The sequence below is a fragment of the Nyctibius grandis genome, chromosome 5 (genome assembly GCF_013368605.1).
Source record: "Nyctibius grandis isolate bNycGra1 chromosome 5, bNycGra1.pri, whole genome shotgun sequence".
Lineage (NCBI taxonomy): Eukaryota > Metazoa > Chordata > Aves > Nyctibiiformes > Nyctibiidae > Nyctibius > Nyctibius grandis.
In genome coordinates this window covers 59337132-59348599 of record NC_090662.1, presented here as the reverse complement: position 1 = coordinate 59348599, position 11468 = coordinate 59337132, and the positions used below count along the sequence as shown (strand labels likewise).

At 46.5% G+C, this 11468-nt stretch overlaps 1 protein-coding gene across 2 annotated transcripts; it reads right to left on the bottom strand.

Moving 5' to 3' along the window:
- Nucleotides 1-1160: 1160 nt before the first annotated feature.
- On the bottom strand, nucleotides 1161-8321 carry POLR3H (RNA polymerase III subunit H). Of its 2 annotated transcripts, none has more exons than XM_068401278.1 (7): nucleotides 8269-8321; nucleotides 7670-7797; nucleotides 6368-6464; nucleotides 4617-4703; nucleotides 3560-3623; nucleotides 2716-2923; nucleotides 1161-2039 (listed from the first exon to the last, which is right to left on the bottom strand). In XM_068401278.1, the coding sequence occupies exons 2-7, from the start codon at nucleotides 7778-7780 to the stop codon at nucleotides 1986-1988; spliced, it is 621 nt and encodes a 206-aa protein (XP_068257379.1). In that variant the 5' UTR covers nucleotides 7781-7797; nucleotides 8269-8321; the 3' UTR covers nucleotides 1161-1985. The 2 variants fall into 2 exon arrangements, with proteins under 2 accessions (XP_068257379.1, XP_068257378.1); XM_068401277.1 differs by lacking the exon at nucleotides 8269-8321 and adding an exon at nucleotides 8091-8245.
- Nucleotides 8322-11468: the final 3147 nt, after the last annotated feature.

Sequence of the window (11468 nt, the reverse complement as noted above, 5' to 3'; positions counted from 1 at the left end):
TTTTCTGCCTCTTTGTGTTGTTATATTCATAATCCTGCTCTTCAGCCCCTGTCACTGTTTCTGGGAGGGTGGGAAACAACTCCTTGGAGAGCCTGCCCAGTTCTTATTCTGTAAATCAGTGCTGTGCACAAAAACACATGGTAAAAAAAAAGAGCCCTCACAGCTGTCTTGCACTGTTTATCCCTTGACACTAATTTCCACAGGCTACACTTGACTCTCAGTGCCTTCCCAGCTCTGCTTGTGTCCAGGGCACCAGTAACACTACTGCAGCAATGACAAACTTGCAAGGAGCAAGTGATTTATATGCTTTACTAGTTTCCTCAAGCACAGCTTGCCTTCTCCACAACAGGAGACTGATGTTGAGGGCTATCTCATTAGATCAGCACGTAAAGCCATGCAGCTACCAGGCTCCTGGGGAGCTCTGACCCTCTGTAATGGGAGCTGAGCACAACAGCTCCTGGGAGGTACCTGGGCTGTTTTCTTCCCCCTAGGCACTACCCCAGCACAGTCTGTGTGGAAGCCTCTCTGGCTGCTGAGGCTCTAACTTGCTTCACCCAAATTTCCACCTACACAAACAGCTGGGGCTGTTTGCTACAAACAGTTTGTTTCCACCATGCCTAGATGATGGTTTATCTTCTGAGCACTACTGCTCTATAGACAGCATTCAGTAAGCTTATTGTCTGAGCAGATGGACCTCAGTTACTATGCGAACTTAAAGAATTCTAAGCTCCCTTTTAATTAGGGCAATGCACCAGGAATAACAGTTCAGAATTAAGGGGTTCTAACGATGCTGCAGGGAGGGCGGTGGTGACTCAGGCTTTGTTTTCACAGTTGGAGGTTAAGCAGATCCACAATCCTGGGGAATTACAGCCCCTTCCTGCCAAATGTGGCTGGCTTTGTAATTATGTGCAACATCGCTCTCTTGGCAATGGGCCCTGCATAGATTTTACTCGCTGTTTTGTTCCCCCCTTTCTTTTCACTGCTGTCAGGGAGGGTGATGGCAATTGTTTGCTATTGGCTGTTAGAGCAGAGCGAAGTGTTGGTCTCAACCCTGTCTGCCTTGAAATCCAAGTAGCTAAACTGCAGGAGGCAACTATTTTCTTCCTGCTAGGCAGGAAGCTAATAGTTTCCCCACAAATTGTACAGGAAGCCAGGCTGTGTGGTTTTTACTATTTATTCCATTTCTGGTATTAACACACCCCCCACAAAGAAGTCTTTTAACTTGCTCAAAGCAGCCTTGGTCTGCTTCAGTTCATAATTATGTATTTTCAGTCAAACTCCTGCAAACTTGAGCTCATTCTACACAAATACAGCCCACCCAACCAAGTATTTCCATTCAGCACAATAAGCAGCCTGTAGTCTTCCGCAGTGGTCATCTTCACAGAGCCTAACCTACTTTTGGGTAAACCACTGTCAATCCAGTCCTCTTTGGCTGACTTCATCCATGGGTTAAGTTCCCATTCTTAGCAGAACGGGAGGTCCCCTGCCCTCCTAGCAGCAGCATTTTCCAGGTCTCCAGAGCACTGCACCTCTATTAACTCTAGTCTTTTGCTGTTTCTTCTGTTTCCTGTCAAAAGAACGGCAGTTTTCTACCCCTCTGAGATCAAGCGCTCAGCCCAAGGGAGTGATCCGTCTTGACAGGCACTCTCTCCTGCTTTCACTCACTGAAGTTAACTCCCTTCTTAATTCAGGCAAGTAAAGACCTCCCTGGTTTTCCCTCCAGGGCAGGAGACCAAAGCTCCAGCTGAGTTTGTTGCTGCTGCGCTCAAGGCTTTTTGTGCCTGTAAATTCACTTCTCCAGATCAGCGAAGACATTTCTTGAAAGCAACTGTCTCAGTGTGGCAGGTTGGGAGCTGAAGGGGAAGCAGAGAATGGCAGGTCTAATTTCTCAGTCAGCTTCAGAGGAGCAATGAGCACCAGCAGGATCCCGTAATCCCTCAAACATCCACCAGAAAGACTTTCTGCGGAGCAGGCTCTGATTGCAGCTAACTGTTTGTCCACCACGACAGGAGGCCCAGGCCTGGCTCACTGATTGATCCCTGTTCGCAGAGAGGAGAGTGTGCAATTGTAAATTGCATAGAGAACACAGGAGTAAACGCATAAAAATATATAATATCTCCCCCCCTGAGTTATGGATGAGGTATTCACCTCTGTTCCTATCAGAGCGTGTCCAGCACTTGCCCAGACTCCTTTAAACCTTGCCAACACTACACCAAATGTTTAACACTTGAAAATCAAGCACTTGCCCATTCCCCCTCCTGACTGTCCCAATGTACTCCAGCTGTGAGGAAAGACAGCTTTCACTGGTTTAGATCCATCTGTCTCTTGCACTGTACTCAGGTGGGTCTTATGCCAAAACACTGCACAGGAAAGACCATTTAGCTGCTGTGTAAACCTTGACGTGGTTCTCCCAGCTCTCTGCTCCCTGTATGCTCACTCCTACCTGCAGATCCTGCATCCACAGTCTGTTTTAAATCAGCCTCCCAGGGGCAGCTCCACCAACCACCACAAAGTGTTCCAATGAAAACACACAGCAAACACAGCGCGACCACAAGAACAATCTCGTTTCTCCCCTTTTCCACTGCTTTCATTTTGTGACTCTCTTTTGCTTCACAGTCAGCTTAAAGCAATCAGTTCCTTGGGAAAGGGATGCTATTTTAGACATCGAATAAACCACAACGTTCACAAGGCTCTATGAATTGTGCACGGAGTTACCACAAGAGTGTAGGGTGCCTCTTTCTTCTGAACTTCTTCTGTGGCATTTGAAGTGGAAGCCTCTGCAGAGCTCGGACCTGTTGGTGATGTATCGACAAACGTTTCATCCACGACTCGGAAGCGGATCTCCTCCCCAATGTCCATGTAAAGATCATGGGCCCCTTCTTCTGTCTCATATTCCCACACCCACACCTGCTCTGCTTCATCACTGGCCACGCCAAGAGTTAAGGATGGAAACAATCCGTACTCTGCCTGACAGATCACTTTCTGACAGTTTTGGGAACAGGCTCAATTCAAAGCCTTTTCACAATTATTTCTCAAACCACAATGCACTGTCCCAGGTCATCATCTGCACAGCCCAGGACCCCTTTCTTGTTTCCGATTTTCTTGCTTCAATGTGCATGCTGCTGGGCAGAGCTGGGGTTACCTTCACCCCAAAAAACCCACCAAAAAAACCTGAACCAAACAAAACCCCTCAAACCCAAGAAGACCTCACCTACCACAAATAAGAACGTTAGACACACCACATATCTAGACATTACACGATGTGGTAAAACCGGCATTCTGTCTTCAGCAGCAGCCAAGACTAGAGGCAGGGATTACAATGCGGTCATTCGGGGGACACTGCCATTCATTTCTAACAGCAGGCACACTGATCCTGCAAAACCTAATAAGCGTGAGGCCTGTCTAGCTGTGATAACAGTCTGCGGGACTTGCCTGACACAACGGCTTAGCTTCTGCCACTGAGCACCTTCAATGTGGCAGTAGTGAATGCCTGTTGGGCCAGCACTGCACAATCTTTTGAAATGAAGTAGTAAAGTTATCAAAGGTGACCAAAGGATACAACTTAGCTGGCTGCTGCAGGGATTCTGGTGGGATGACAATATCATCAAAGAATCCAATAGAAACTGTGGAGAAAAGAATTTGATTAAGACTGAAAAGCTTCTTTGCAAATGATGTACCACAGTGATTCCTAAAATGCATTTCTAGACTCATTCTCCTTCCTCTTTCAGGAAGGACATTTGAGATCATGCAGGAGTTATTCTTTGAGCCAAAATGCTCAATTTCAGTTGGCAGCAAAGCAGCCACCCAACTGAAAGTACATAGAGCAACAGAGGGCACAGTCTTCATGCCCGCTGGGAAAGGAAAGGGCTGTTTGGAGCAGGATTGGAAAGGAAAGCGTTCCAAGAAATGACTCAGATGCTATAGAGGTCTGTGACAGAAAAGAGCTTAGAAATCACAGATGTAACATGTTAAATAAAGACCAATATAAAGTTTGAACAATCTCCACCTCCCCCTTGAGACTGCATGATGTGGAATTTTATCAGAGAGTGGACACACCCAAATTTAGCAACAAATGCAGCCAAGATAATCTTATTGTCCCAGCCTAACAACTGAGCAGCTCGCTTGCATGGAAGACTCCTACAAGAAAGGAAAGCAACTCATTGATTTTGTATTCCATGAATCTGACAGCACTTTGTGCTCACAAAGACGTTTCCCTGCCACGTTTTCAGGTACAAGAAACGATCGTGAATTTGCACAGAACTATAGGGGAGATACATCAGATCAACACGAGCTGACACTACCACTTTAAAAAAAACAAGTTCTGTTAACTAAAGCAAGAAAATTAATCCAGTCTCTGCTCCAGATGGGCTTGCCTGTTCTTCTTGCGCACGCACATGAATGACAAAAGAAAAGGGGAGTGCAGACAAAACCATCAAGGGCAGGGGAAGCTGCCAGCCTCCAACTACCAACCACCCTCAGACCAGAGCAGCGCTAGAGGCCAGCGACAGTCTGTAACCAGCCTACGGACTGCACCATACAGCCTGAAATCGCAGTATCCCAACAGACCCAAGAGCTCGTCAGCTCACGTGTCCCTAATGTTAGAAGCTGTGGTTTACCGTGAACGCCATCCTGACTGCAGCTTTTAATCTGTCCGATCAGAATCTCATCCAGGAAGGGATGGAAGACCACGTAGCGGAAATGCACTTAAAAGAAAACAGATCATTAATGTTATGTTCATGTTAGTGAATGATACTCCTTCCACAGAGTGGCAGCCATTAAAACAAAATCCCACCTCCTATATGCCCTCTAAAAAGCTTACCCAGTTTCTTTTACAATTTCCTTACAGGCATTGATTAGATAGAGAAATGGGAACAAGAGTTCTGATTCCTAACTAACTGTTTTGTATGAATTATGACAGCAGTTGATCAGCAGCCTTCTGTTCTCTGCTCTTCAAGCTCGCAAGAGTTTAAATTCACAGAATAAAGCTATAAATGAAGAACATGGAGCAGAACCTCTGCTTTAGTTATGACGTGAGCATTCCTGCATAATGCTTCAAGGCCAAGAATATCAGTTGAAATTATACTTTCTCATAATATTTCTGCCTCTTCTAACTTTGTCAGCAATGCTGTATTTTCTTTAAATGAAATATTTGATATAAAATATTATCAGAGTAAATAAGATTCTCTAGCATAACTGCTTTTTTCATCCAGGTTAAACAAAATGATGTTTCAAACTAAGCGTTTTGCATTTATAATTATATGAATGTTCTATTAAGACAATCTTAGCCAAACAATGCTTATGAGCAATTTAACATCATTTCAGGTGTCCATACTCCGTGCTCCTCTTTTACATAAAATTAGGCAGTTCATTAGAGAAAGAGTTATTACCAGACACAGCAGGATTTATTAAAGTGCTACCCCAGATTCTGAAAGCAGAAGACTTTTTTCCCAGCTCAGAAAGAATATATTCTCGTTTCAGTTCAAAGAGTAATTCAAAATTAAGAGGCTGAGTGGAGATTAAAGCAAGCAGGAAAGCCTGCCATCCTCCTTCAGTATTAAAGAAGCTTTTATTTGCAGGGAGCGAGATCTATTGGAGTTAAAATTTAGACAAGGGGAGTCACATACAGTCAGTCCAGTTCCCTTCTAACTGGAAATGTTTCACATGCTCAAGCTACACTTCCACAGTGAAAACTGAAGCTAGAAAAATGCACCTCTTTCCAGCTTATTTAAAGAAACTCATTTTACCTTAAAAAAAAATGAGATATTTGCTTTTAGGTGTTTACTTCCAGTTTTTACTCAGATAGATTTGACAGAAGTTGAAGAAATGAGTCATTTCTTATTAAAAAAAAAAAAAAGTCACTAGAAATGTATGCTGAACCAGATCTGTCTAAGTCTCAAACAAAAATGTAGCAAAACTTCCAGCTAGCAAAACAGCATCAAATGCTGTGCGAATGTTATATTTAGAAACATGTTTCAACATTCTAGCTAGGGAAAATAAGCTTCAAAAAGAAGAAATACTAGACAAATGCAGAACAATTAATACAACTTATTTTCTATGTGCATATTTCCAATCATTTTAAATTAAATTAACTCCTTCCTTATGCCACACTTATGGCTCTAATTGTACAACAGAGACAGACTGCTGGAGAAGGCAAACAGGACTGGCTATTTACAGTGGTATTTGTACTCAAAAAATGCAGAGGAAAAGATTTTTGCCACGTTCCTCTTGCCCTCTTAACAGGAGTAGAGCTAAGGCTACAAACTTCAATACGTTCCTTTAAACTTGCTTTCCCTGAAAACTGAACTCAGTTTACATTTCCAGATCACTAACGTTCTGCAAAACCATACACCCGAGGACAAGAACGTACCTTTGGTATGTGATGCACCATCGCCAGGGAATATGTATGAATCTTCCAGCTTCGTGATATCATACAGACAGATGCAGAGGCCGACATTGTACACAACCTGCTCAAACAAAAAAAAAAATAATTAAAAAGCACTAAATTAATCAACCCACCAGGTTAAATCAAGAAAACCATCACATTTATACACTGCGCACATCTTTTCAAAAGAAGGTAACAGAAGGGTGGCAAGATGGGAGGGAGGCTGGTTTGGTACCCTCCTTCAACAGCCCCAGCCCTAACCACACTGCATTGTAGGGGAACCCCAAACTTAATCAGTTGTTATGGATGTGTTTTCAGACACTGCAAAGAGCACCTGCTACAAACAGAAACCCTTGGGGTAATTGTCAGTGGTGAGAGAACTTGACCTGCCAAGATGGTAAACAGTTGCCCACAGACATCATACACCAGCCCCACTGCTTGTCCAAAGGCTAAAGGTACACTAGAGTTAGACTCTCAGAAGCCTCTACGCTTGCCTTTGTCTTAAACGATATTAGCTCTGGGGAGAGATGAGGAGAACTCTTGGTTTCTCTGCTAACTTCAGAGATGGCTTCACAGCCTACAAAATTTGAGGCACCTACTAGTCATCAGTGGATGAAGGAAGAGTTTTGCTTTTCATAACCTGTCTGTATAAACTGCTGCTCACAACCCTCGATCACTTCAGGTTGCTCTTTTGAGCTCTGTTCACAAGCTTTTGAATTTTGCATTTGCCTCACGGCTGAAAGCCATATGCTAATCACAGTCCCAGGGGCTGCACAGGGACGCTGTGACTGCCTGGCCTATGCCATAACACTTTGTTATACCCTGCATCAAAGATCAACTTCTTACTGCCACACTGTATGTCAAGTACTAAGCACAGACCAAGTCAGCTATTAACACCTTCATTTCTCATCCAGTATTACTGTTCTACATTTGTTTACATGGTCTTTTTTAAAATTCCCCCACTGGATGCAGTAGCTTGCATCTGGTTTTCAGACTGTTTGGGACTGCTATGCACATCAACCAGCAGCTACTCTCGCTTCTCTGCCCCGTTTGGTGTCTCTGTATCTTCCCATTACAGCATTAGCCATTAGGAAAAAAGTCTCCTTTGAGATGATACATGGCTGTCTCTTTGTTTAAAGTCTCTGACATTTCAGTCTCTGGGGATGGCCTTCGCATCTAAACTATTCTGATACCTCACCCACACATCTCATTAAAAACAAACAAAAAGAAGAAACACTCAGGGATGTTATGATGCCTGCATCAACCTATACATGACCCACACTTTACCTTATTGGCCAATTTCTTGTTTAGCTCTTCAGCAATGGATTCATTCAGTTTCCTCTCAAACTGCCACGGAGGAATTCTTACTGTGTCAGTCATCTCTACCAGGACAAACATGGTGGCGGAGAGCACCTCTGAGGAAAGAAGACATCAACAGCCTCAGGAACTAGAGCACTGCAGGGGCAACTAAGATCCCCAACACCTGATGCGGGGTGGGCCTGGGAAACCACCGCAAGGTCTCGCGCTGAGCTTAGTGGGGCAGCACCGTGGCCACCCCAAAAGGCCGGGGGCGGGGGGGAGGGTTTGAAGGCGGCTGCGAAATGGCCGTTGAGGGGGGGGCAAGGAGAGGGGCCTGAAGGCGGCCACGCAACCGCCGCTGGGGGTGGGCGGCCAGGCAGCCGCCGTTGTAGAGAGCGGGGGAGCGCACCAACAGCCACACCGCCCGGCAGCCGGGCGCTCGGAGAAGCCCGGCGGGCAGGCCAGGAGTCGGGGGCCGGGCAGACCAGGAGCGGGGGGGCCGGGGGGGCCGAGAGCCGGGGCCCAGGCAAGACAGGAGCGAGTGGGCCCGCCCGGCCCGGCGGAGCTGCCACCGCCCCCTCACCCACCTGCCACTCACAGAGCCCCTCCGCGCGCTGCCAGCCTCACGGCACTTCCGGTACTTCAGCCAATGGCCCTCAGCGGGCGGGCCCGCGCCCTGATTGATGCGGGGTGGAGCGTGTGGGCGGAGCCCCGCCTCGCCCTGCCCCGCCCCCCGGCGGCCATTTTGTCCTTCCTTAGGGCGGGGCGGGGCTGTGGCCCGTTACCTGCCGTTACCGGTGCGGGGCCGGGCATGGGCCTGGGCCTGGGCCGCGGCCGTTTTGGTGGCCGCCGTGAGGGGGGTGGTTTTGTTCAATATAAACGTGGAAAGGCCCTCAGCAATCGGGCGCCCGACGCAGGGTAGCTCCGTGAGTACCTGCCCCTTCCCTGGCCGGTGTATTCCCGTGTCGCCGCTATTGATTCACCTGAAACAATCCATAATTGCAGTTACTGTCCGTTCATTTACCGTTTTTGTAAGCTTCAGTCCCGACAGGGCAGCAGGGATCAAAGTTTACGTCTCTCCAAAAGCCAACACTTCATCTATTTGCCTACTTATACAGCAAAACCGGGTGGCTTTATAGCCCCCTTGCACCTGGACGGTATTCTTCACAGCGGTGACTGCAGAATACTTAGGTCAAGGTTATTACCAGGTACAAATTGGCATCATGTAGGGCTAGAATAATTTATTCTGAGTGTTAATTACAAAAAAAACCCAAATGCCTATAGTATGGTTTTGCAGGCCTTGGTGCATTGTGCAGAGAGGTAAGCAGCATGAGGGACAGTGGAAAACAGCGGGGTGTGCTAATGTCTGAAATTTGTTGGGAAAAATGGAAGGAGGTTATTTGAAGTGTGTTTAAAAAAAGATTCTCCAGGAAAACCAAGTATCTCTGGCTGACAGTCAAAACTGCACTGTCAGCATAAAAGCTTTGATGCAAATACCAAGTATGTCATCCCCCACACCTCCCAGCAGCACATACTGGGACAATAATGAGTGTTTTAGATAAGAAATCATTAAACATTGAGCTGTCTTGGAGCGAGAAAGAGAAAATGAGGTTGCAAATACCGTGGCTAGGCCTCATTAACGAGGTACCTGTCTTGGCCGAGGAGTTTCTGATCTTTTTGCAATTACTCCGGTTTCACCAGGGTCTGTTGGGATGTGTGGTTTGTTTTTTTTTTAATAAACATGGCTGGTCTGCACGTTTGGTGTGTTTGTATTAACTGTGGGGGCCCAGGAACAAGTTTTCCCCATCACCTGAGGAAAACATTGTTTTTCTTGGAGCAGCATCTATCGCCTCAGCAAGGAGCTCTGCTGCCAACACAGCAGACACTGCTCTATCAGAACACCTTAACCCAAATCCCCAGCACTTCTTGCTCTTCTCGTCCTACTTCAGGGAGCATTACAAAGGCTCCTTTCTCCTGCGCTACAATCGTGGCTATGCTAATCTCAGCACGGCACAGTTTTACTGGCACACATGCCGCATCCCTTGCTGTTCTGTCCTGGCCTCACACAGGTCTGGCAGCACGAGGTTTGACCTTTAGCTGGAGTGCAGGTTTTGCAGGTATCTGTAGTTACTTTTTCAGAACAGAGAATAGTTCCTGACCCTGTCCCTCTTCTGATGGCAGGGGAAGAAGTAGCCTTGGTATCACACGAGGAGGTAGAAGTTAGACACTGTTGATATTGGCAAGGTGATTGCTCTGGATGCTTTTTTATATAAGGATGGTAAGGTTAAATAGGGGCAGGGGTTCAGGGGAACAGTAGGCTGAACACCTGGGGAGAAGTGGATGTGGACAGAGTCATATCACACTTCCATTCCTAGCCCATCCTTGAGCTAACATTTTTCACGCTTCCCATAGCCATGACCCATCAGGGGCTGTTGGGTGCCCAGTATGAAGTGGATGAATCTCCCTTCAGCCTGATCCACAGCACCCAAAAAACAGCTGTCTGAGCAGCGGGTCTGCAAGGCCTCACTTCCTACTGTCTTGTGTCTTAACAGTTGGGTCTTTGGTGTCTCATAAAGTGCAGGCACCACGCAAGCTCTTCTAGGGTGCGGACATGCAGACTCTCTCCTGTATCAGCTCTGTGATCACCAACAAGGGCTGAACACTGCAGGCTGTTCCTCAGTAAGGACGACAGGATCACTCTTCTCTACGCAGCTACGTATTTTGGTGAAACTTGCAGGTACTTTGATGCTACTCTGGGGAAACTGAGTTGAAATGTGTGGAGCGCAAGCTGGTGGTCACGCAGTCAGATGAGCTTCATTGCCTTAAGATACCACGCTACAAACACTGCCAGAGCCGAGTCCAACTGGCAATTTCTCTTCCTCCACCAGTAACATCACAGGCTGTGGGAAATGATTTCCAGTCTCAGCTACTGCGGGTTACCCCCCAGATCCCAAACTGGTGTGTGCCTGGGCCTTTGTGTACGTGACGGATGTTGCTGTGTTATCACCTAGGTTTTCTCCCTGCAGGAATTCCGTATTTCATAAGCACCGTCTCCAACATAAAAATATAAACCAAAGCCAAACTTTGCCCTGGAAAACATGGGTGTTGTCACAACTCAGCTATTGATAGCGCTCAGAGTTACACTGTGTTTAACGCTGCAGCTAAGGTACCTTGGCGTTGGAGACTGTGTGAACAGCCTCATTTTGCTGAGTGCTCTCTTTTTGTCCCAGTACTACTGACACAATGAATATCCACAAATCCGCAGCGCCTGTACATACCTCTTCATACATAACCATAAAGTCCCTAGAGTCTCTCTCTCAGCAGTATTGGGGCTTTTCCAACATTTGGGAGCATGGTTCTCGGTTCCTGTTTTTTTTGAAGCTTCAGCTGCTGGAATCCAGGGATTGCACAAGAGTCATTCTGTCACTCAGAGAAAATCCCAGGCATTTCTCATTCTCACAATTGTACAGGAAAACTGGAAAATACTATTTGAAGTTACCTGAAAGCTCAGAAACTGGGAGGAAAAAGAAAGAAACCCTTAAATTATTTTGTTTAAGATCTCCTCTACCCTCACATCCTCATGGCTTTTGGGGAAAACTGGCTGAGAGACAGTGGAGGAGGCGAGGGGTAATTTGCATCTAGACTGCTTTGGCCCTCCTTTGATTGACTCCAAAGGAATTATGTATCTTTTCACATACAAAGTCCTCCATGCTCCTGCCTTTGCTTCCATCTCTGCAGGCATCTCTGGCACCCCCACTCCCACTCTCTGATCAAAGCTTCTCCTCTT